Source organism: Hippocampus guttulatus, chromosome 2 (assembly GCF_054856545.1).
Source record: "Hippocampus guttulatus isolate MCC_2025c chromosome 2, RoL_Hgut_1.0, whole genome shotgun sequence".
Lineage (NCBI taxonomy): Eukaryota > Metazoa > Chordata > Actinopteri > Syngnathiformes > Syngnathidae > Hippocampus > Hippocampus guttulatus.
In genome coordinates this window covers 22,206,794-22,230,000 of record NC_141262.1, presented here as the reverse complement: position 1 = coordinate 22,230,000, position 23,207 = coordinate 22,206,794, and the positions used below count along the sequence as shown (strand labels likewise).

The 23,207-nt window shown below is 45.9% G+C and overlaps 3 protein-coding genes across 4 annotated transcripts in view; 1 reads left to right on the top strand and 2 right to left on the bottom strand.

Annotated features, from left to right (window-relative positions):
* The window catches only part of acox3 (acyl-CoA oxidase 3, pristanoyl), a 10,113-nt gene extending 6,547 nt beyond the window's left edge, over nucleotides 1-3,566 (top strand). For both annotated transcript variants that reach the window (XM_086102365.1, XM_086102356.1), the window contains 6 exons: nucleotides 164-277; nucleotides 360-475; nucleotides 1,393-1,567; nucleotides 2,040-2,107; nucleotides 2,223-2,309; nucleotides 2,877-3,566. In XM_086102365.1, coding sequence (XP_085958491.1) covers nucleotides 164-277; nucleotides 360-475; nucleotides 1,393-1,567; nucleotides 2,040-2,107; nucleotides 2,223-2,309; nucleotides 2,877-2,996 — 680 coding nt within the window. In that variant the 3' untranslated portion in view covers nucleotides 2,997-3,566. The remainder of the gene's footprint in view (nucleotides 1-163; nucleotides 278-359; nucleotides 476-1,392; nucleotides 1,568-2,039; nucleotides 2,108-2,222; nucleotides 2,310-2,876) is intronic.
* A 352-nt stretch (nucleotides 3,567-3,918) lies between these two features.
* htra3b (HtrA serine peptidase 3b) lies at nucleotides 3,919-13,849 on the bottom strand. Its single transcript, XM_086102378.1, has 10 exons — nucleotides 13,276-13,849; nucleotides 10,306-10,423; nucleotides 9,968-10,100; nucleotides 9,789-9,878; nucleotides 8,626-8,820; nucleotides 8,522-8,554; nucleotides 8,239-8,456; nucleotides 8,063-8,161; nucleotides 7,482-7,656; nucleotides 3,919-4,261 (listed from the first exon to the last, which is right to left on the bottom strand). The coding sequence occupies exons 1-10, from the start codon at nucleotides 13,694-13,696 to the stop codon at nucleotides 4,226-4,228; spliced, it is 1,518 nt and encodes a 505-aa protein (XP_085958504.1). The 5' UTR covers nucleotides 13,697-13,849; the 3' UTR covers nucleotides 3,919-4,225.
* A 2,943-nt stretch (nucleotides 13,850-16,792) lies between these two features.
* On the bottom strand, nucleotides 16,793-22,246 carry LOC147208933 (mucin-3A). Its single transcript, XM_086131787.1, has 10 exons — nucleotides 22,165-22,246; nucleotides 21,972-22,087; nucleotides 21,369-21,433; nucleotides 20,806-20,927; nucleotides 19,905-19,964; nucleotides 19,660-19,831; nucleotides 19,413-19,565; nucleotides 18,341-18,438; nucleotides 17,304-17,485; nucleotides 16,793-17,218 (listed from the first exon to the last, which is right to left on the bottom strand). The coding sequence occupies exons 1-10, from the start codon at nucleotides 22,244-22,246 to the stop codon at nucleotides 17,174-17,176; spliced, it is 1,095 nt and encodes a 364-aa protein (XP_085987913.1). The 3' UTR covers nucleotides 16,793-17,173.
* Nucleotides 22,247-23,207: the final 961 nt, after the last annotated feature.

The window sequence follows — 23,207 nt, the reverse complement described above, 5'->3', positions numbered from 1 at the left end:
AAGAGTCACATGACCAAAAGAGCACAGCTTGATTTGCCAAATGTGTTTGAATTTTCATGTGTTTTTCACAGAATTTTGATGACACCCCCCCCCCCCCCCCCCCCCCGCCCAACCCTCCACGTGAATAAGCTTGGCTTGAGTTAGTGCCGGTGTTGATTTTCAGATGGCATGCGGATCCAGTCCCCTCTTCACACCGTGGACTTCCTGGACGATTTCCACCAAATCCGAGACGGCGGCTTCATGGCGCGCACGGTTGACGACTGCATGGACTCCGCAGGTATTTTTCTCTCAGCAAGGTGATGCTAGTACGATCCAAAGGACGGCTGCATAGCTTCATTGGTTGATGGCTTCCCTGTCAGTGGCGTTGGCGGCCTATAAGTGGCTGGTGTGCTTCCACCTGGAGGAGAGTCACGAGCGGCTGCAGCAGCTCCGGTCTTTGGGTCAAGATGACTTTGCGGCCCGGAACAATAGCCAGGCAAGGAGACGACATTCTTCATTTTGCAACACGATGCTTGATTTCAATGATTGCGGCTGCTTTTGGGCCTTCCGCTCCTCCCACTTTTCTCAAAGCATTCCAATTTCTCAATACTAACAGACGGCAGTACATTTCAGCTTGTACGTTTCGTGCTGCGAAAACTCCCGCTTTTCCTCCCAATTTCACAATTTCCAAGTCAGTGAGACAGCCAACAAAAATGTCTAGCCTAATCGTTCACTTTTCGACTTCCAACGCTTTACATCATTCAAGACGAACACACAGGCATCTATCGCATTCCTCCAATTCCCACATGCAGACGATAAATGTCCAAATTCTGTGAGATTTGACATATTTTCCATTTCCAATTTGAATCTTTCAAACCATCCTGACTTGAAAATGTTCACATCATTTTCAAGGAACTATTGACAGCAATTTGTAAATGTCCGTCCATCCAGCCGTTTTCCGATGCGCTTTATTACTCATACTCATGTATGTTTTTGGAATGTGGGAGGAAACCGAAGTACCACATCTTCCCACATTGCATAATCGATTCAATCAATTTCTAATTTCCAAATATTCTGCTTATTGAGGCCATCTTGGGAACTTTATAACATTTATAACAATGTTATAACATTTATCTCACGTCTTTCAGTATCCCGCATACGTGTATCCATGAGTGTCGTCACAAATACTACACGGGGACAATTTGAATTAAAAATTCCCCCTATCTTTTAAATGTGACTTTGTTGTCTCATTTTTCACATTTTTTTTCTATTTGAATGAATAGCCCAGCATTATCCATTTTAGCCTTGGCTCCTTTTCGACACAAATAGCCCCTCTCTGTTGCATTTTCAAATCTCGCTGAGTCACCGCGCGGCAAGTCAATGTGTTCAGAGGGTGTCCGTCCGTCCGTCCAGGTGTACTACTGTCGCGACCTGGCGTTGGCCTACATCGAACACTGCTGCCTCCAGCGGTTCCACGAGTGGACTCGAGACGATGACACGCCGAGCCATCTGCGAGCGGTCCTCCAGAAGCTTTGTGCGCTTTATGGACTGTGGAGCCTCAGCGGCCACATGGCCACACTGTACCGAGGTGCTTTTTTTTCTCAACTCAGTAAAAACAACAAAAAAAAGTTTTTATTTAATTTTTAATTTAATAGAATTTACAGTAGGATATCGGAATTCCCAAATATTCAATAGCTGCAGCCCTGTATAGTTCCCAACACTGCAAATGAATCCCGTTTCCAAGGTAAGAAGTCAGAAAGGAAGTTTTGAATGGAGTCTTCACAGATAAATGCTTCCAGTAAGGCGAAGAATCCCACTTTAAGGATTTCTTAGCCGCACGTGAGAAGTTTAGAAATAAACTGCAATCTGGCTATGATGCAATTAGGGGTCGCGAAAGGGCTGGCAAGAATTCTTTACAGGCAAATTACATTTTTGGAGAAAGGCTGACAGGGGCTTTAAAAAAAGAAAAGGGGGGGCTTCTTGGCTTCTTTCTTTTTTTTTCCAAACCCATCAACAAGTCGATACATCGGCACAGTCAAGCTTTGCGTGCTTCTGTGCAGGTGCTTTCCTGAGCGGAAAGGAGCCGGCCCACTTGATCCAGACGTCCATTCTTAGCCTCTGCGCACAGGTGTGCCCCCCCCTTCCCCACATGATGATGATGACGACGATCGTGCTGCACCATCTCAAGCAAAACGGTAAAGGCAGCCTACTGCGAAAGTCAAGTAACGTCCAGTTGTTTGCAGCTGAAGGACGACGCGGTGGGGCTGGTTGATGCCATGGCCCCCCCGGACTTCATCCTCAACTCCCCCATCGGCAACGCTGATGGACAGGCAAGTTCCTCGTTAACTCATTCAGTACCAGCCAAATCTAGACCAAGTCTGAAAAGACGTTTAAAAACGTCTTTGGGAGTGAATGAGTTAAGCGCAGTACTCACACACGGACCGAAATACAAGTCCACACAACTTTAAGTACAACGCCTGATCGAAGGCAAAAGTCAAAAGTCCGAATAAAAATGTACGATCAATGACCTACAATACAAAAGTTTCCCTCCCATCATGGGCGGGGCTTACATTTGTTTGGGTTGAAATTAGTTATCGAGCTATCCTATTTAAATACACCCTGGGCGTGTTTTTAGAGCACATACAGCAGCTACATATTTTTAACCGTCTTCAAACGCACCGTTAAAACAATACACATTTAAACACAGAAGCAAAATTAATCGCTACCATCAAATATTGTACAAAACAGGAAGTGACAAGTCGAAAATACAGACGCCCAAAGTACAAAGTCGCCACAAGAAAAACGGCTCAAGTGGAGACCTACTGGAGTCGAGTCACAAAATGTTTGGACTCGGTTACTAAGGAAGTGATGCAAGTTGTTTGTCATTGCGGCCGCAGCTGTACAAGAACCTTTGGTCCACGGTGATGCAAGGCCACCAGGCGCTGGAGCGGCCGTCGTGGTGGAAAGAGTTCTGTGCCGACAAGCCCGTCGTGGGATCCCTGCGGGCCAAACTGTAGACGGCAGGCCAGCGAACTCGCCGCGCACACACTTGGCTCCGTTTTTATGCCTTTGCTTTCGCTCTGTTGTACTCTCCACGAAAACACAGTTTATGAATGGGACTAAATGCGATTAGTAATGTGACGAGACGGCGCCATCTTTGGGAAATTAAAAAAAAAAAAACGCATGGCTAATTCTAATGATTTAGGAGTCGGGAGTGAGGAATGAATGCCAAGGCAGTCACTGCCATGACCATTCTTCATTTATTCCGAAATCACTGCTATGCTATGACTCGCCTCTCACCCTTAGATGATCATTCCTGCCTATCTGGGAGAAAAAAAAAAGCTTTTTCTGCAGCACTACATTTGTTTGTTAAAACGAGGAGAGCAATGTCTATTTTTGGTCACTGTCATATCAGCCCATTAGATCTGTGTGTGTGTGTGTGTATTTAAGTGTATAATTGATGTGTATATATATATGTATTTATGCATATATGTGTATGTATACACACATACAGTATATATCTCTATTTAACATGATTACTTACTAATTAATGGCTGACCAATAAAATAACTTGTTGCACATTTGGAGCGAATAGCTTGAGGAAAAGTGTGTGTTAGCACTCCCTGTGAGGCACAAGCCTTTCTTTTTTTTTCTGCCATCACTTATCTGGCCTGGCGGGTCAAATTTAGTTGATGGCGTCGAGAAAGGAAATGCAAACATTTCATATCCACATCCCCCGAAACAGAATCAGTTGTAGCTGCCATGAGTTTGGAAGCAAAAGATGGCAGTTCTCATCACCGTAGAGCTTAAGCCCCGAGTGCAGAAATCGGAAACGGTGTGGATTTCATGAGTGACACCCCAAGCTCTTGCAGGAATGTTTGTTTTGTGGTGGACACAAGAAGAAAAAGCTGAGGAGTCAGGTGAGGCGAGTCAACAAAAGAAGGTAAGGGCTAAGAGCCAATGGATTTATTGACACTTGAACTGCTGCTTCAAATCAAGGACGTATCACACTGCCCCCCTGCCGTTTACTTGAGTGGTTGTCTTCAAATGAACAACGTGCATTTTGGGGATATTACAGAGGTTTGTTATTTTGTTAGCATGTCAACTTTCAAATGTGATGCCGGGAATCCGAACGAGCAGCATAAGCACGTGCAGGGACGTCCGTCTCTCCACATCACTCTCTTCCTTTTTTTCCAGCCGGGGCTGAAGATGGATGGGCTGGCTTTTTTCCTCAACGCCGTTCGAACTAGGAAGAGGCTCCCTCATCACCTTCAAGCTGCTCCTGTCGACGAGGTCAATGAGAAAGCAACCCTGTCAACAGCGACTCAAATATCACCACCCAGTCAGCAAAGACATCTGGCCCGGATTCGGCATGAAGCTGGCACAGCTGGCCTTGAGTCAGCACTGGCATAATGCATGTGGGCCGAACACGGCCCAGGAGTGGCAAAGGAGGCACTGGCTTGACTCTGGCAAACCAGATGAGGGCCAGTTGTGGAGTGAAGTATTTTGGCCAGAAATCAATTTACAACTCTGGCCCGTATATGGCTAGCCAGTATTGAGCCACCCTTAAATGCAGTTTCAGATTTATTTTTTCAACACACAGCCTTGTTTTACAATTGCACACCGATGCGGAATTCCATTCATCACACACGCACGCACGCACACGCGCGCGAGGTTCAATCAGGCCTGCAGGATAATTTAAAAATGAAAAAAAATGCATAAAAGACAGAATTAATATTTTTAATAAGATGCAATTCAGTGAGTTGCAACACTGTTTTGACCAGAGAAGAAGAAACAGCAGCCTCAGTCCGTGGCTGAGACAGACCCGTCAGCAGACGCTATCAATAGCACTCTCACATTTACATATTTAATAGCACTCTCCTTAGTTTGTAAGGTGTAGGCAGGGATTACATTTAGATTTTATATGCACGTGTATATGGTTTAAAACTTCCTTTCTTTATAAATCTTGTTTAATCATAAAGTGCATTACTATATTTTTCAATACCAATTACTTGTTAAAGTTTGTACAATCAATGGGATCAGTTGCAATGCATATATGTGAATGATAAAAGTAAATTGCACATTTGTTGAAGGAAATGTAAGGTGCTTCATGAAATGTTTTGTAAAAGATACGTTCATTAAATTTCAACATTTTCCAAATGTTCTTGAGCTTCTTTATACCAAAACAAAAGAAAGACATGTTGTTTTGGTTGTTTATAGCAAAGTATGGGATCATTTTAATGGTCCGGCCCACTTGACATCTACCGAGGCCGTATGTGGCCCACCATGTGAAATGAATTTGACACCAGTGATGTACAGTAAGGCGTTTTTAGCCGAAAAAAACGACCATGTATAGTCAGGCGTTTTTAGCCCAAAAAACGACCATGTATAGTAAGGCGTTTTTAGCCAAAAAAAACGACCATGTATAGTAAGGCGTTTTTAGCCGAAAAAAACTACCATGTATAGTAAGGCGTTTTTAGCCCAAAAACGACCATGTATAGTAAGGCGTTTTTAGCCCCAAAAAACGACCATGTATAGTAAGGCGTTTTTAGCCGAAAAAAACGACCATGTATAGTAAGCCGTTTTTAGCCGAAAAAAACAACCATGTATAGTAAGGCGTTTTTAGCCCAAAAAAACGACCATGTATAGTAAGGCATTTTTGGATGAAATTTTTAGCCAAAATAAAACGACCATGTATAGTAAGGCCTTTTTGGACGAAAAAAACGACCATGTATAGTAAGGCGTTTTACGCCGAAAAAAATGACCATGTATAGTAAGGCGTTTTTAGCTGAAAAAAACGACCATGTATATAGTAAGGCGTTTCTAGCCGAAAAAAAATGACCATGTATAGTAAGGTGTTTTTAGCCGAAAAAAACGACCATGTATAGTAAGGCGTTTTTAGCCCAAAAAAACGACCATGTATAGTAAGGCATTTTTAGGCCAAAAAAACGACCATGTAAAGTAAGGCCTTTTTGGACGAAAAAAACGACCATGTATAGTAAGGCGTTTTTAGCCGAAAAAAACAACCATGTATAGTAAGGCGTTTTCAGCCGAAAAAAACGACCATGTATAGTAAGGTCTTTTTGGATGAAAAAAACGACCATGTATAGTAAGGCATTTTTGGATGAAATTTTTAGCCGAAAAAAACGACCATGAATAGTAAGGCGTTTTTAGCCGAAAAAAAAAGACCATGTATAGTAAGGCGTTTTTAGCCGAAAAAAAATGACCATGTATAGTAAGGCGTTTTTAGCCCAAAAAAAAACGACCATGTATAGTAAGGCCTTTTTGGACGAAAAAAAACGACCATGTATAGTAAGGCCTTTTTCGCTGAAAAAAAACGACCATGTATAGTAAGGCGTTTTTAGCCGAAAAAAAAAACGACCATGTATAGTAAGGCGTTTTTAGCCGAAAAAAAAGACCATGTATAGTAAGGCGTTTTTAGCCGAAAAAAACGACCATGTATAGTAAGGCGTTTTTAGCCCAAAAAAACGACCATGTATAGTAAGGCATTTTTAGGCCAAAAAAACGACCATGTAAAGTAAGGCCTTTTTGGACGAAAAAAACGACCATGTATAGTAAGGCGTTTTTAGCCGAAAAAAACAACCATGTATAGTAAGGCGTTTTTAGCCGAAAAAAACGACCATGTATAGTAAGGTCTTTTTGGATGAAAAAAACGACCATGTATAGTAAGGCATTTTTGGATGAAATTTTTAGCCGAAAAAAACGACCATGAATAGTAAGGCGTTTTTAGCCGAAAAAAAAAGACCATGTATAGTAAGGCGTTTTTAGCCGAAAAAAAATGACCATGTATAGTAAGGCGTTTTTAGCCCAAAAAAAAACGACCATGTATAGTAAGGCCTTTTTGGACGAAAAAAAACGACCATGTATAGTAAGGCCTTTTTCGCTGAAAAAAAACGACCATGTATAGTAAGGCGTTTTTAGCCGAAAAAAAAACGACCATGTATAGTAAGGCGTTTTTAGCCGAAAAAAAAGACCATGTATAGTAAGGCGTTTTTAGCCGAAAAAAAATGACTTTGATTTTGGTAATGAACAATCTTATCGTATTACAATTTCTCGACAAGTCATCAGATTACAATTCAAGCAATTCACCGTGTCAGTTTTTGGTTTTTTTTTTTTTTTTTACATCAACTCGGGAAATGATCCCACGTCTGTCACAGCGCACACAGATGCATGCACTCGCAAACAATGGTGGGACGAGAAGGGTCTTGTCTCATTTCTTCATTTGCAATTTTTTTTTCTGTCAAATTTGCAATTTTTTTCTGTCCTCACACCTTCCACCACAAAATAGCACTGAGCAGATGAGCACGTTGAAAGAGGAGACAAAAGAAATCAGACCATTCATCCCGGATAACGTCCTTGACCGGTGTCGCAAATGTTATTTTTTTATGTTAGAAAATTAAAGGGAGTGTGTGTGTGTGTGTGTGTGTGTGTGTGCGCGCGCGTGTGTGTGTGTGTGTGTTTGTGGGCGTTTTGCGGCTCACTGTGGTGTATTGCACGATGACATCCGGTTCAATGTTGAAGAGCAGATCGTCATTGTCCCTCCTGACTTCCAGCAGGAGGGCCGTCTCCTCCCGCAGCGCCCTCTGCAGCTGAGCCGTGCTCACCACAGGCCGGCCGTTCAGTTTGACGATGATGTCGCCGTCTCTGATGCCGCCTCTGCAAGCACAGAGGGGGGGGGGGGGGGGGGGCGGGTCACATTCATCCCATTTTTTCCATGACACTTTTGTAGACAGAAAACACACTAGAGGGGGTTCTAGGGTTCAGATGATCTGTTGCTGAACCATGTCCAACTCAAGTCTGTCAATTTTCAAGAAGCTGACAACTTTTTTCCCCCCTCCCACATTCTTCCACAAGTTAATGTCTTGAACCGGTTATATTAACCCCTTGGTCATGGCTGCCTCCCTAACTGCTCTGGATAGAAGCCGTCTGTCCAGAAACATCAAATCCTCCTGCTCGGCTCGATGCTTACACAAACCTCAATCCGCTCGAGCTATCTGCGACCCCTCCGTGCCGCTCTTTGGAGCTTTTTTTTTATGGAGACGAATGGCCGGCGGGGTCTTACTTCTGCGCCGGGGAGTGGGGAACCACCTCGTGGACGTAGATGCCTCCGCCAGGAACGTCGGGGAAGTCCGGCCTCTGCTGTCGTAATTCCTCGACGAGCCTGCAAAAGAGAGCGACGTTGAAACTCGAGTGATTCCCGACAGTGAGAGTGAAAGAGTGCAGAGCGGCGGTACCTACGCCGGCGTGATCGTGAGCATCCTGATGCCGATGAAGCGCTTCTTGATAGGCCTGACGTCTGAAGGAGACGGACCAGGGGGAAGAGGCGCGTTTGATGTCTCACCTTTACCGTGCTTGTCCAAGGAGTCGTTGAGAAAGCGAGTGATCCTGTCTGAAGGGATGGCGAAGGAGATTCCCGCAGCGACCTTCAGGGTATTGATGCCGATCACCTCGCCGTCCTCAAAAAGACGAGACCCTCAGCTCACTTTGTGTTTGGAACCAAGGAAGCCAAAGAAATAATTACCAAATTGACCAGAGGACCTCCCGAATTGCCAAACTGTGAAGGAGAAGACAAAGAAGAAAGGTGAGACGTTCCCTCGGCGCACCCGAACGCCAGCGGGCTCTCACATTGATGATGGCATCTGTCTGGACGTAGTCCATGTCAGAGTCCCTGAGGCCCAGCTCCTTGCCGTCCCTCTGGGCCGTGCTGACGATGCCGGTGGTGACCGTGTTCTGGAGGGCGAAGGGGCTGCCGATGGCCACCACAAACTCTCCGGCCCTCAAGTCGGCACTGTGACCCAGAAGCAGGATGGGGAGCTCACTCTGGGATGGGAAAACGGGAAACTCAGGCCGGCCCTTAGCTTCATCCACTGTCAGTCATACCCCTAACCTACACGTGTCCAACTTGAGGTCCTCTACCTCATTTTGTGCGTCCAGCGAATGCTTGAAACGTTTTTCCTTGACTTCTGTTCAAAACTCGCGTTAAAAATGCGAATAACCAAACGTAGGTCGGATTCTGTAGGTCAGCGGTCCCCAAATGTTTTTGCCCCATGGACTGGTTCAATGTCAGACAATATTTTCAGTGCAATGCAACAAAATAAAATATGACGTGCATGAAAACTGTGGTATTTTCTCACGATAATAAACACGAATCATGACAAGAGGAACGTTCTATTTGGCCGCAAAGCTCTCCGGTTGCTCAGGTAACGTTTAAACATGCCTTCAAAAAATACGACTCACCATCGGCGTATATTACGCAGAGTGGGCTTGGTGAGTGTGACTCTCCCATTGAGATAAATCCGTTCTTTAAGTAGGAATCCTGACACTGTTTATTAAATGTAGCCTTCTTTTTCTTGAAAGTCGTAAGCTCTTCTTCTGTCTCCTGGCTGTGCCTTTACCCCTTCCCAAAGAAACTTTCCAAAGACGTTTCTTGTTTACTCATTTTGCTAGCTCCTGAGTTTCATTTTAGCGGTAATCTATCTGCGCCTTCACCTGCATCAAAATTAACATACTGTCGACGGATGTAACAGAATCCGGTAATTTTTGAAAATAAAACATCCTTCAGTTTCCGAAATGAATTAAACGGAAGTAATATAAATTTATTCTTTCTGTGTGGCCTGGTACCGGTCGGTGGCCCGGGGGTTGGGGACCACTGCTGTCGGTGATTGAGAGTTTCTATACCCAACTTAAGCTTACATACTAAAACATGAGTTTAGTACGTGAACATTGCCCCTTTTCTGTCCGGGAGTGAGGAGCCTGGCCTGACACCAGCTAGCCAAATTCAAACTAACCTGAGGGTTAATTTTGATGGTGGCAATGTCTAACTTCTTGTCGATGTCTCTGATGCTGGCATCATAAACGTCGCCGTTATGCATCTGGACCTACAAGAGATGAAAAAGCTGCCAGCGGATTGATGATGTGCTTCTCAGTGGCCTTTCAGGTTTTTTTCTATTTTTTTGTGTGCGTGTACCTTCAGATGCTGGCGAGCCGACACAGGCGAGTTGCTGGAGACCACGTGAGCGTTGGTCACAATCAGCCCGTGCTGAGAAATGACAAAGCCCGAGCCGCTCGACAGGGGTATATTTCGGCCGAAGAGGGGATGCCTCGGGTGAGAGCGCGCACAGGTCAACACACACACACACGCACCTACACACACACCTACACACACACACACACACACACACACACACACACACACACACACACACACACACACACACACACACCTACACACACTCACACTCACACACACACACACACACACACACACACACACACACACACACACACACAGCCAGTAACGTGTACCTGAGGAACAGTTCTATGTGGACCACAGCCGGGGCGATCTTCTCCACCACGTCAGCAATGAAGTTGAACTTGTATCGAGGACTGGTAGCGCTTGCTGTTCTGACCGTAACGGGAGTACCTGGGTGGGTGCAGTACATGTGTGCAGAAACAGGTTGCGTTCAATGTTCCTGAAGTCATCACACTTTTACTCAACTGCTATGACCGTCAAACGCAATCCCCACTTGGCCTCATTTCAGTCATTGGAAAGCGCGCACACATAACACACACGCACACAGATAGCAACGAAGGAAACAGGAAATCCTTCCAGCCCAAAATTGCGGCCGACTGGCCTTATGTTTGCCTTTAATCACGAACCCTCTATTTTGTCTGGCGTACACACATACACATACAGTGTCGCTGGTGCGTTGCATATGTAAAGGGCGTGGTGAACTAAAAATATAGGACTCTTGTCGTTGTAGATTTTCAGAGATGGGAAGCAAATCATGATGAGCAACCGTTTCCACAATTCTTGAGGTCTCTGGAAAGTGACAATAAATGTCTCTTGTAAATTTGCCACACCACAGATATGAGTGTTGTAAACAACCGTGTCAAAATTGATTGGTTAAACAAGTAGCCAAGTATATAAAATGATCAAACTATTGCCACCATGCTCAAACGCTGTGCGGGTGTCCGCAGAATGTGTGAAACCACGCCCGGCTGAAAAATGGATACGATTTCATCCAGCATCTTTCTTAATGCCTCCGCGTATTGAAATGCTTAAGTTGTGGAAGCGCTGTATATTCGAGATGCTAGCCACCAGCTCGCGCCCAAGCGAAATGGCTTCCGTGCTTCTCACCCAAGCATGTGGGTGGTAGGCTTCTCCGTGGCATCACCTCTTTCTTGAAAATGTAAATAATGTTACACAGAAGATGTATTTTGGAGATGTAGCTATAGCTAGCTAGAAAATTGGAGGTACAGCTATAGCTAGCTAGCAAACGACCCACCGGTAGAAAAGGTCTTCGTCAAGATAACAAAGTACTGTACTTAGCAATTGCGCCGGATAACCGCTCATGTAAAGGAAGGTATTTATGTTATTAAATAGCGGGGGAGGGATGCTCGCTGCTTCACCAGAGCGCGTTTTGGTGACCACCAACAAATGAGGAGACCCGAAATGGAGAAAGACAAGACCACACAATTGAGTGTGGCATAGTTGTCAATTATGGCACGTCCTAAGTTATTATCTTCAAACACATACAATGTATTTAGAAACACCTCTGAATTCACTTTGCAGGGTCTTTCATGTCAAAATATCCCATTCTACATTTTTCCACCTTCTCCCGCATTCCAAAAGTCAGTCAATTAAAGTGAAACTTGAATTAAACTTCAGCAGCATAGCATGCGGCTAAAGTGATCTGAGGCAATCCGATACATGGTCATGTGGGCACTCATGTTGGAACGGGAACCCGCCCGTTCTAACTGGAGATGACGTCAGCCAAGTTAGGTGTCTTTTGGGGAAGATTCTCAGTCCTCCCTGAAGTTTACTTTGCTTTCTTGCCGCTCCGAATGAGTCAGTGAGCAGAAGAATGGCTCGCGCGTCATCGTGGAATGTGCCAAAACAAATGTGTGAGGCAGCTGTTGCAGCTCTCCTCAAAAACACCGTCGCTCTGGAATAACACCCAACAGACTGCAAAAATCACACATCTTTGGTCATCTCTGCGAGGGACGTAAAGCGCCAGGCAGAACAGCTCTTAGCGAAGTACATTTACGTACTATAGAAGTACTTTACGTGGTTCAAGTGCGGAGTAGGAGAGATCCTGCCTCATGGCACACGGTCCAGTTAATCTTTGTATCACCTGTTGCCATTCATACAATATAATCGTAGCAAAGTGCTCAGGCCAAGTCAAGTGAGTGAATAGATTATTATTTCAAGATTTCATGCACTGCTTTCAAGTACCGTATTTTCCGCACTAAAAGGCGCATTGGATTATGAGGCGCACCTTCAATGAATGGCCTATTTTGTAATTTTTTTCATACATGCACTGGACTATAAGGCGCAATCTACAATGCATCCACTAGGTGGAGCTACAGGTACGTCTTTGTCCGTCTCCGTGCCTTTTCTTCTTCCGTTAGACTCGAGAGCCGTTCATGACCGCCTCCAAAAAACCTACATTAACGTTTACTTCAATGATACTATGAAAATAGAGTAATGCATCAAAACAGAAAATCACAAAAAGAATTCTATAGCCCCCCCGACAGAATTTATTTTGGCATTTCCTTGAGCGTAGCTGCAACAGAACGATCAGATGTCAGTAAGTTTGAGGAGGCTGGACTGTCTCAGAAGTGTTTGTTATTTATTCCATTGTTGTGTATTGTATTCACAAACGAAGCGGAATAAATATAGAATTTATTTTGTGATTTCCTCGCTTGATTTTCAATTTTTGTAGTTTCATTGAAGGAATCGTTAATTTACCTTTTTCCGAGGCGGTCATGAACGCCTCTCGAGTCGAATGGAAGAAGAGAAGGCACGGAGACAGACAAAGATGTACCTGTATTTATTGAGACTGTGAAAACCATGAATAAAGTGTGCGTTTTAAATAACAACACCACAGCTCTCCCTTTTTCGGCGCTGCAACAAAAACTTACTGAATAAAGCAGCGACACAGTTCACTGAACCAACACCAAGTTTTAACATTGTAAGCATGTCTCCAGCAAGAAGCCATCTAGGGGTCAACATACTATTGTAATGACCATACACAAGGCGCACCGGATTTTAAGACTTTTCGGTGCGCCTTATAGTGCGGAAAATACGGTAGGTTTTTCCTCTTCCGACTCATTTTCGGACTGCCACTGAAGCATCCAGTAATGGTGTTCTTTTTGTGCCTTTTGTGTGTGTGTGTGTGTGTGTGTGTATTTGTGCGCTTTTTTGTGAGATTTTCAGCCGACAATGAACGGGTGACATAATGTGTTCTGTGTTTTGCCCGCTTTTCCTACCTGCACTCGTGTGACATGCTCCAGGCAGAGCCTGGCTGATGGGCTGGAGCCCCCGCTGCCTTGCCCTCCTGCCGGCAGCCTTCAGCTGGCACAAATTGCCGTATGTCTTCCCGTCGCTGCCGCACACCTCCCGACTCAGCTTGCAGCGGCATAAACCCCGTGTCGAGAGGGACAGCCAGAACCCGGCGTCTGGACGTCGGCAGTCCAGGCCGTCCCCGCAGGCCGGGCCGTCCCGGCCGCCGCACGGCTCGCCCTCGGCCGCGGCGCACACCAAGCAGCAGTTGCAGCGGTCCGGCACATAGCCGTCAGGGCAGCTGGGGCTCGGGCAGGCGCTCACGTCGCACCTCGCCGGACACTCTGCGCCCCGGGATGCCCTCGGGCCAACCAGCACCAATGTCCACACCAACACCAACATCTGCATTTTGGCTTAACTTAAAGACGCACAAAGTGAGTTGCTGGTGGTGCTTGTGGTGATGGTGCTGTCCTTTTGTCGTGTCAAACGCATCGTCCAGCAGCCGCGGGATTTGTTGAGCATCGGCTTTGTCCCGTCTCTGTTTGCAGCGGGAAACTTCCATCCCGCAGCTCGGGAGGAGGAGGAGGAGGAGGAGGCGGCCCTGAAGGAGGAGCGACAAAGGTTCTGTTTTCAAGTCTCCACTTTCACATCTGTGCTGTCTCCCAGCCTGTGCGGTTTGAAGTGCCACAGAAAATGCAGGCAGAACGACTGCGTCCGTCTTTATCCAAACAAGAGTCTAGGTCAGGGGTGAGCAAACTTTTTGTCTCGGGGGGCCGCATTGACTTTTAAAATTTGACAGAAGGGCCAGGTCAGCACGAGCTATGGTACATTAAAAAACAAAAAACAACTGCATTTGTTGACAGTCCATATCAAACATCAACAGAACAAAAGCATGAAAATACTGTATTAATATACTTTTTTAAATGACAACAGTGTTGTTGATTACCTATTTTAGCCTGTGCATTGCTGCAGATGGGTTGTGATCAGACCAGTAGAAGTAGAACGATACAGAGGTCCTAGGTGGTCGAAAAGATCCCCCCCCCCTCCCCGTGTTCTGCAACTTCAAGTCAATGCGCCACCTGGCGGTGAAATGCCTGTCATTACAAGTCCAATTGAAATGAATGCAATCATTCACATCGAACCTTAATTGTGGACCAACCTTCGGCGGGCCGGATTAAAAAGACCAACGGGCCGGATTCGGCCCGCGGGCCGTAGTTTGCGCACCACAGGTCTAGGTTTTGATCTTTGAAATAGTCCCCATGCAAGACTTTTCAAATGAACTTTGTTTGCCTTTAAGGGTTTGGAAAGTAAACAGACAAAAAGCGTTCTCTTCAAGCTCCCTCGAGAAGGTGAGAGGTCGGACTGAGAAAAGTTTTTTAAAAATGTCGGCTCTGGATGAAGTGCTGCGTTCATTCATATAGGTATTTCAGTCAAAAAGAATCAACAGGCTGTAAAATTTCTTTTTGAAAATCTGTTTGTTCATTCAGTAACATGTTTTCATTCATTTATCCAATTAATAATGATAGGTTTAATGCAGAATTCACTTTTTAAAATTTAGTTAAGAAAAACCTTTTTCAGGGCGACTCAGTGGACGACTGGTTCGCGTGCCGGCCTCACACTGCATAGATGCAGGGTTCGATTCTGGCTCCGGCCTCCCTGTGTGGAGTTTGCATGTTCTTCCCGACCCTGCGTGGGTTTTCTCTGGGTACTCCGGTTTCCTCCCACATTCCAAAAACATACATGACAGGCTGATTGAACACTCCAAAGTTTCCCGAGGTGTGAGTGTGAGCACGGTTGGTTGTTCGTCTGTGTGTGCCCTGCGATTGGCTGGCAACCAGTTCAGGGTGTCCCCCGCCTACTACCCGAAGACTGCTGGGATAGGCACCAGCGTGTCTTGCGAACCTTGTGAGGATAAGCAGATTAGAAAATGGGTTTCCCCCTACAGTCTCCTCTTCAGCAGGTCAATTAAATGCTCTATTGGGTTAAGGTCAGGGTCAACTTGGCCAGTCTATGACCTCTCATTTGACCTCCCGGTTGGAAGTACTTTGTTGTGTTTAGGTTCATTGTCTTGTTGGATGATGACGCATCTCCTGATTAGTTTTGAATTTTCCGACAAAATGGTTTCGTAGACTTACGAATTCATTCATCGTTTATCGTTCAGACCGAATTCCGAGACTTTTTCCGCACTTGAAATGTGTGCAGCGTCAAACAAAAAAGGGTGCTCACAGTCCTGAGTTGTTTTGCACACATCTCCATGTGAATACCATGAAATAAAATCTCCAATTCAGGACTTCTGGTCAATAGACATCTTTTGACATTAAACCAAAATGTTTTCAGTACACAATGCAAACAAAGGAACCCTTTTGGAGGGAACACTGGAGCTACAAAATCGATCTATAGTTGAGGGCATGAAAGTGCTGGTGTACATGCACGCAGCCAACAAAAGAAATGTGCTCAATGAGCTCATGTGTATAAAAATAATCATAAAAATACCTCAGTGTTGCTCCTGCAAACATTTGTTTAATGATTTTTTTTGTTTGTTTTGCTCCTTCTCAATTGTGAACGTTTGCAGTATTATCTTTGGCAGTAGTCTAACGTCACAGAAAATGACCTCATTTTTGCAAAAGCGTTGTTTGTTTTCTTAAAAATAATAAGAGCGTGAGCTCTGTATGGATGGAGTGTTCTCTCATGCGGCCGATAAACTCAATTCAGTGCCAAGGACGTTTCTTAATGTTTTTTTTGTTTTTTTTTAAAGAATCCAGGCGTTCAATCCCAGGTGTGGCTATGTATTATTTTTTTCCACGTGGTAGGGTAAAGAAGGGTCTCAAAATGGCTGTTGATTGAATGCATTAATAACGTGTGCAGATGGAATTATTTGATGATTCTCGTGGGTCAACGAATTTGAAATGTGATTGGGTGAGGACGCCGCCTGCTGCTGATTCAGGTCCTGTCCAGTGGGCCGACACAACTGCTTGCCCCCCCCCACCCCCACATTCAATTGACACGGCAACCCAGACAGGCTTCCGCCATCTGATTGGAATGCGTGATTGTGTAATGACAACAATAGCATCATCTCAACGTTTCGTCTTGCCGAACACACACACACACACACACACACTTGTCTTCCTGCGCCGTGTTGCCGCGTGAAAGTGCGGCAGCTGCATGCGTACGTCCTAGAGGCGACAGTTCTTTTGCACTCGATCGTTTATGCCAGGGGTCGGCAACCCAAAATGTTGAAAGAGCCATATTGGACCAAAATAAACAAAAAACAAATATGTCTGGAGCCGCAAAAAATAAAAAGCCTTAAAATAAAGGTTGAAAACCCTCTAGGGAGCCACTGGGGGCGCTAAAGAGCCGCATGCGGCTCGAGAGCTGCGTGTTGCCGACCCCCGGTTTATGCCACTGCACCGCCACGTGTGTGCTCGTTGACCGGTGTGGGAATTTGAAGTGGTGAGCAGAGTGCGCCGGTTCGCAGTAGCCAGAAGAAAAACGAGCCGTTGATAATCAGCTTTGTTTTTTTCATTCAAAAGCAACAATAGAGTAGAACAAAGTCCCAACTGCATATTTGCAAGCATTCTGCACAGAACCAAAACGACACCAACTTGATTCAGAAACAAAACGTGCGAGCGTTCAGGCTCAATAGGGTCTGAGGGTTCGGGTGCAAAGTGAATTTTCTTGCTAATTGTCATTCACGCATGGTCCCGACCAAATAAAATAAATCAACAAACATGTTCCAAAGCGATGATCACGTACTTTCCAACTACGTGAATGGCAAATCGCTACTTTTACAGACAAAATAATTCATTTCTCCAGCTTAGACGTTGTAAGACAAGAGATCCAATAAATTAGCTTCCTTCGAAGAAAAGTGTTGTTGCTGCCGCTGGGTCAGGCGTCCCACGATGACCTGATCTGCGGCCTGTGGATCCTCATCTGCAAGGCGAGCACAGAACTCACTGACGTCTCACACGCAGTTGCGAAACCAGACGGACGGATGGACATTTTTAGTCTGACTTACCTCTTGATCAGAGATAGGGAATCCGTTGGGGCGAAGCGATTCGTTATTCCCGCGGGCCGCTCCGTCGAGCCTGTACATGCTCACGGCCGGGCTGGACCGGCCGGACTGTCTCGAGTCGTTGTGTTGGCGCATCGGCGGTGTCCGCAGCGGCGCGTCGTAGGGGAACGTCGGGTTCAGGTGTCCTGAAACAAGCAAGCTCGTTGGCTGTACGCCACAGTATGCCTGCGCTATTTGAAATGCTATCTTTTGCTGGTTTTTAAAGGTCTGGAAAGGCTGCTTTTCAATAAATTTGCGCGTTTCCAACGGCTGTCTCTCTTGAGGGGCCACAAGAGGGCGCCATGTTCTAATCATTCAGTTCAAAATTACGTACAGAATATACTTGTCTGTGTATGTGTGTGTATTCTTGGGAAGTGTAACTGTGACTTAATCTGTCGTTTTTCCTTGAAGAAGATGATAAAAACCTAACATTCTATTGAAGTGAGTAGCAGTAATAATTGTCTACAAGGATCCGTCCCTCCCCCCGCAGCCCATTATTTTCTCAGGTCTGCTGAAATCTCATTAAGCAATGATTTTTATTTTATTTTTTGTGGCTTGCATTGTAGAACCACTTAGTGACGCAACGTGTCACACAACACCGAAGCCACACATCGTAAATAAGAGCAAGAAGCCATGGCAGAGAAAATTCCCAATTAATTGCTGCGTTTGTATATGTTGCTTCTCCCCGTGTGTGGTAAAGTAGCAGTGGTTTGAAGGTTTACAAATACCTTTACGTCTACGGTCCATCATTTCCATCGGCCGTGTTTTGCTACATGTATTAGCATTAAGCTAGCAGACGTCACTTAATTGAAACCCTCAGGTTAAATTGAACATTTTCGCTGTATAAATATATATTTCCTCTTTATTTTATGCAGCGAACGTCGACTGGTAGTGACAAAAGCCACCGGAGCACAGCACAACAAGACCGCTGGCTGGTTCAGAGATATTAAACGGTGAGTAGGAACGTTTTGCTACAGTAAAAGCAGAGATAGATGCCTTACCAGCATTAAAGGTGCCTGTCGAGAGTTTCTCGGATCGGGACCACTCGATTTCGTCGCTGAGCCAGTTGTTCACCAGCTTCTTTTTCATGTCTTTTTTCCTAGAGGTGGTTATTAGCACAATGTTTGTGGAATCCGACATGCACGCATGCGAAACTCAATGAAAACGGACAAATATGATAAAATGGCAGCCTAAAAGTAGTGTGCAGGAAGTAGAGACTGCGGTTTATGTAGAAATTGCGCATGAAGGCTGATTTGCTGATGCTGGAGAATTAGAAGAAAACAAATCCAGAATGTGAGCATGGAAAAGTTAAAAACAGGATGAAAAAAAATTCTGAATCGTCACCCTAACCGAATGACGATTGCTGTAATCGCCGCCATGGATGCTTTTTTTTCTACTGAGAATCTCAAATACTAACATTGTTTGAAAAGGCCAATCGTTTTTTGATTCCAAATATGTGAGTGCATCAAATCGAATCGAATCGTTCCACTTTGAAGTACTGTATACTGAGTTAGTCAAGTCAAGTCAAGTCAAGTCAACAGTATTTGTAGAGCACTTTCAAACAGCCACCGCTGCATACAAAGTGCTGTACATGGAGCAATTTAACATGCACAATAAACAGTAAGACAAATCGGTAATAAAGGCGGTAGAAAGCACCAAACAGTAAAACCAAGAACAAATCTAAGTCATGCTGAGTCGAATGCCAAAGAATACAAGTGAGTTTTGAGGAGGGTTTTGAAGATGGGCAGCGAGGAGGCTTGCCGAATGTTCAGTGAGAGGTCATTCCAGAGAGAGGGACCAGCAACAGAAAAGGCTCGATCCCCTCTGAGCCTCAGTTTAGTTCTTGGTACTTCTAATAAAGTCTGGTCCACATTAAAAAAAAAAAAAAGCTTCCCGGGTGTCCTCTATTACTATTTTGACGAATGGAATGGTGTGAATCAGTTCAGAAATCTCCGTGAGAGAGATTTTCAAAAGCCCAAAAAGTCATTTGAAAAGATTCGGTGCAGACTAACTCATGAATGCTTCTCCCACTAATACCGTTGTTGTGGTTTTGGCCCACCATACCTTGTCTGCTCTTTCTTGTTGATGATCACGTACGCGGTCAAGCCTGCCATGGTGGCTAGTAGACAAACCAGGGTGACCACCAAACCGGCATAGAAGGCAACTCTTTGGATGGGCAACCCGCAGTCAATTCCTAAGTACCATGTGGATTCCAAATCCTTACAACTGAAAACATGCGCAAAGACCAAGTAAGAATGTGGTGGTCGTCACACGCAAGTGTCAATAGCAAAGACAAATGAAATGCTCCACTCGGACTGACTTGCAAATGGCACCGACACCCGCGGAAACTCTGCACACTCCATCGTTGTAACAGTGAAGAAAATCCGAGCCGTAAATTTGATCGCATCGAGTGACGCACACCAGCGTGTTGCTGAGGTTCACGGCCTTGAAGTGCTGGGCCACGTCCGGATCCAAGAACGAGTTGCAAAATGCTGGAGGGAGACGATGAGCAGAGGGCTAATCATTTCCAAGCTTCACACTCGCGACTGACTGAAATAGACTTACTGTTCAAATTCACTTCAGTCTGATTCACAGTCGGTTTCTCTGTCACATTGTAGGGGCAACCTGAAAAAAAGAGGTGTTTTTATGATTCAGCACTTCATTTGTTGTCAGTACCTCATTTGTTCAATCTGTCTGCTTCATTTCTCCAGCATAAATTTCCAACAGAATTTAGGTGTCGACACTTTAGGAAGCGGGTGTCAAACGGCCACTCTCCTCCATGTTGTAGATTTTTTTTTTCTTCCTGCAACACACCTGACTCAAAATCACGATCAGGCTCCTGCAGATTATCTGATAACTTAAGTCAGGCGCATTGAAGGATAGAAACATCTAAAAAAAAACACGCAGGATAGCGGCCCTCGAGGACCAGGGTTTGACATCTGTGCTTTTGCGCTTGAGTGACAAGGACCACTTTCAAATTCATTTGAACTGGGTTGGAAGTCATTGCACAGAAGCGAGCGCAGGTCAAATAAGATCTCGGAGTTGTCAGTCAACCGTAAACACGAAGGATGGAGGCAACGGGGCTCTTGGTGGTTGTTGATGTTTTTCATCTACAATCCAAAAGGCTTCTTCACACGTAAATGTAAAATCAGTGTGGAGTTCCCAGCTTGATGTCTGGAGTGGGTGGGGGATCCCCCCAGGCTTAGTCCCGTGAGGATTGTTGTTTTACTTGCCAGGTGTGGTGAAAAAGCTTTTTGAATTAATGGTGAATCATCTTGAACAAGCAACACAAGTCTAGGGGGCTCCATTTGCGAATGACCATGACCTGGGCCACTCAGAGTCTCTCTTTTGGGATGGTTGACTCTTGCGAGACTTGCTGGAGCAGGCTGGTGACAGAGCCTTCACAATTATCTGACCCAGCGTTTGACAAAATTGACTGTCGCTCATTCGTAGTGTAGCAGCCCACCTGTTGGGCAGTTAATCAGCGATTGCAGAGCCCCATCGATCGTATCCACTTCGACCTGATATTCTTCGTTAGAGCTGGGATGGTTTTCGATCGACAAAACCACTTCGTGGCTGACGTTGACGCTGAAACGCAACGCAGAGCAAAAAATATTTCAACACGATTGGATGACGATCCTGAATTTCAGGGAGGCTTGATTTTCAGCCCCCAAAAAAGGAAATAAATAAGTCGTTTGTGTTGCAATCCACACTTATTGGCCACCATCCGTGTGCTTGTGTGTTTTTCCATTTTCTAATTACCCTTGTGGTGTAGCTCTGCGGGTGGCCGTAGCATCGACGGCTAATCTGCGCTGCAATAAAGATAATCTTGTATTATTGTTCTTATCGACCAAGGCCGATGTGATATCCAATCTCAAAGATGGTTGGTTGGCTTTACCCGCTCCAGTGCAGAGGCCGAACGTCTCATCAACGTTGGCGAGGCCACTCGGCTGAGAGAAACAAACACAAGCGTTTAGCCATCAGCCCGACTACTGGTCAAGAAAATTAGATTTGTTGGACTGGCGTTACCTAACATTGGTTACCACCACTTTGACAAGCTGTTGCACGCTCTTTTCTCGGTAAAAGTCCATCATCTGAAAGAGTAACAATATCCTCAAATTATAGAACCCTCTCCATAGAAAACAGAACACTCTCTGAAGAGAACATTGGATTGATATCTTTCAGTGCGCTAGATGTGAGTACGATTGGACGATTCCGGTGACTGTCTTTGTGTATACTCAGTGACAAATGCACTTTGCGCAAATCTAAGCATGAGTCATGGAGTGTATGTGAATACACAGAGTAGACATTCAAATGGGGCACATGGTTACTGTATAGTTACTGAATAATGCACGCACGGTGTGCCGCTCCCCTCTTCTCAATTCACGTTTGAAAATAGAAATTTGCTTTGGACTTTAGCTTCAAAGGCGGAGTCTGCATCTTTGCTCTTCACTTGAACGTTTTCTCCACATGATCCAAATTAAGCAAATCAACAAGACGGAACGAAACAAAAGGCTGTTGGGAAACAACACAAATTTGATGAGTACAGTCAAATCGTGACAATGAACAACGCACATCTCTCATGATCATCTCATGAACTTGTTAAGTGAGAACAGACTGCGATATGATCACCTCCTTGATAAATTCATCAACGAAGTTTCTGTATTCCTCTGAGCTGGTGTTGTCATAATTGGGGTTGTATTCCTGGTTGATCACCATTTGAATTTTCACCAAACGTTCGATGCGATCTGTAGTACACGGGCAACGCAATCAGGGCAAGGCAATATAGCATGTGGCCGCATGTTGCAGATGGAATCGCACATACCGATCTGTATGGTTTCGTTCAGGAACTGGCAAGCATTTCCATGGAATCCGCTGGTACAGGCGCAAATGCCGCCAATTAACATTCCTCCGTTTTGGCAGTGAATTGTTGTTGCTGTCCCTGGAGCTAATGTGGTGGGTTTTGGTGTAGATATGGGATCTGATGAAGGTTCTGGTGTTGATGATGGTGGTACTGTACTCAAGGGGGCGGTGGTCTTGAGCTGCTCGGTTGTCCCCGGACTGGCTGGCTCGGTTGTGGCCGGACCAGCTGGATCGGTTGTGGCCGGACCGGTTGGATCGGTTGTCCCTGGACTGCCTGGCTCGGTTGTGGCCGGACCGGCTGGCTCGGTTGTGGCCGGACCGGCTGGCTCGGTTGTGGCCAGATCAGGTGCCTCGGTTGTTACAGGATCGGTTGTGCCGGGACCGGCTGGCTTGGTTGTGGCCAGATCAGGTGCCTCGGTTGTTACAGGACTGGTGGGATCGGTTGTGCCGGGACTGGCTGGCTCGGTTGTGGCCGGAGCGACTGGCTCGGTTGTGCCCGCACCGGCTGGCTCGGTTGTGGCCAGATCAGGCGCCTCAGTTGTGCCCGGACCGGCTGGCTCGGTTGTGGCCGTACCGGCTGGTTCGGTTGTGGCCAGATCAGGCGCCTCGGTTGTGCCCGGACCGGCTGGCTCGGTTGTGGCTAGATCAGGTGCCTCGGTTGTGGCCGGACCGGCTGGCTCGGTTGTGGCCAGATCAGGTGCCTCGGTTGTGGCCGGACCGGCTGGCTCGGTTGTGGCCAGATCAGGTGCCTCAGTTGTGCCCGGACCGGCTGGCTCGGTTGTGGCCGGAACGGTTGGCTCGGTTGTCGCCGGACCGGCTGGCTCGGTTGTGCCCGGACCGGGTGGCTCGGTAGTCCCCGGACCAGCTGGCTCGGTTGTGGCCAGATCAGGCGCCTCGGTTGTTACCGGACCGGCTGGCTCGGTTGTGGCTAGATCAGGCGCCTCGGTTGTGCCCGGACCGGCTGGCTCGGTTGTGGCCAGATCCGGTGTCTCAGTTGTGCCTGGA

Coding starts and splice junctions, on each gene's coding strand:
- LOC147208933 (XM_086131787.1), bottom strand. CDS start 22,246: ATGTTAATTGGCGGCATTTGCGCCTGTACCAGCGGATTCCATGGAAAT. Junction 21,434..21,971: donor TTGATGAATTTATCAAGGAG/GTGATCATATCG, acceptor TTACTCTTTCAG/ATGATGGACTTTTACCGAGA. Junction 19,832..19,904: donor GACTGAAGTGAATTTGAACA/GTAAGTCTATTT, acceptor GTCTCCCTCCAG/CATTTTGCAACTCGTTCTTG.
- htra3b (XM_086102378.1), bottom strand. CDS start 13,696: ATGCAGATGTTGGTGTTGGTGTGGACATTGGTGCTGGTTGGCCCGAGG. Junction 10,424..13,275: donor AGCATGTCACACGAGTGCAG/GTAGGAAAAGCG, acceptor GCACCCACCCAG/GTACTCCCGTTACGGTCAGA. Junction 9,879..9,967: donor CGGCTCGCCAGCATCTGAAG/GTACACGCACAC, acceptor CATCTCTTGTAG/GTCCAGATGCATAACGGCGA.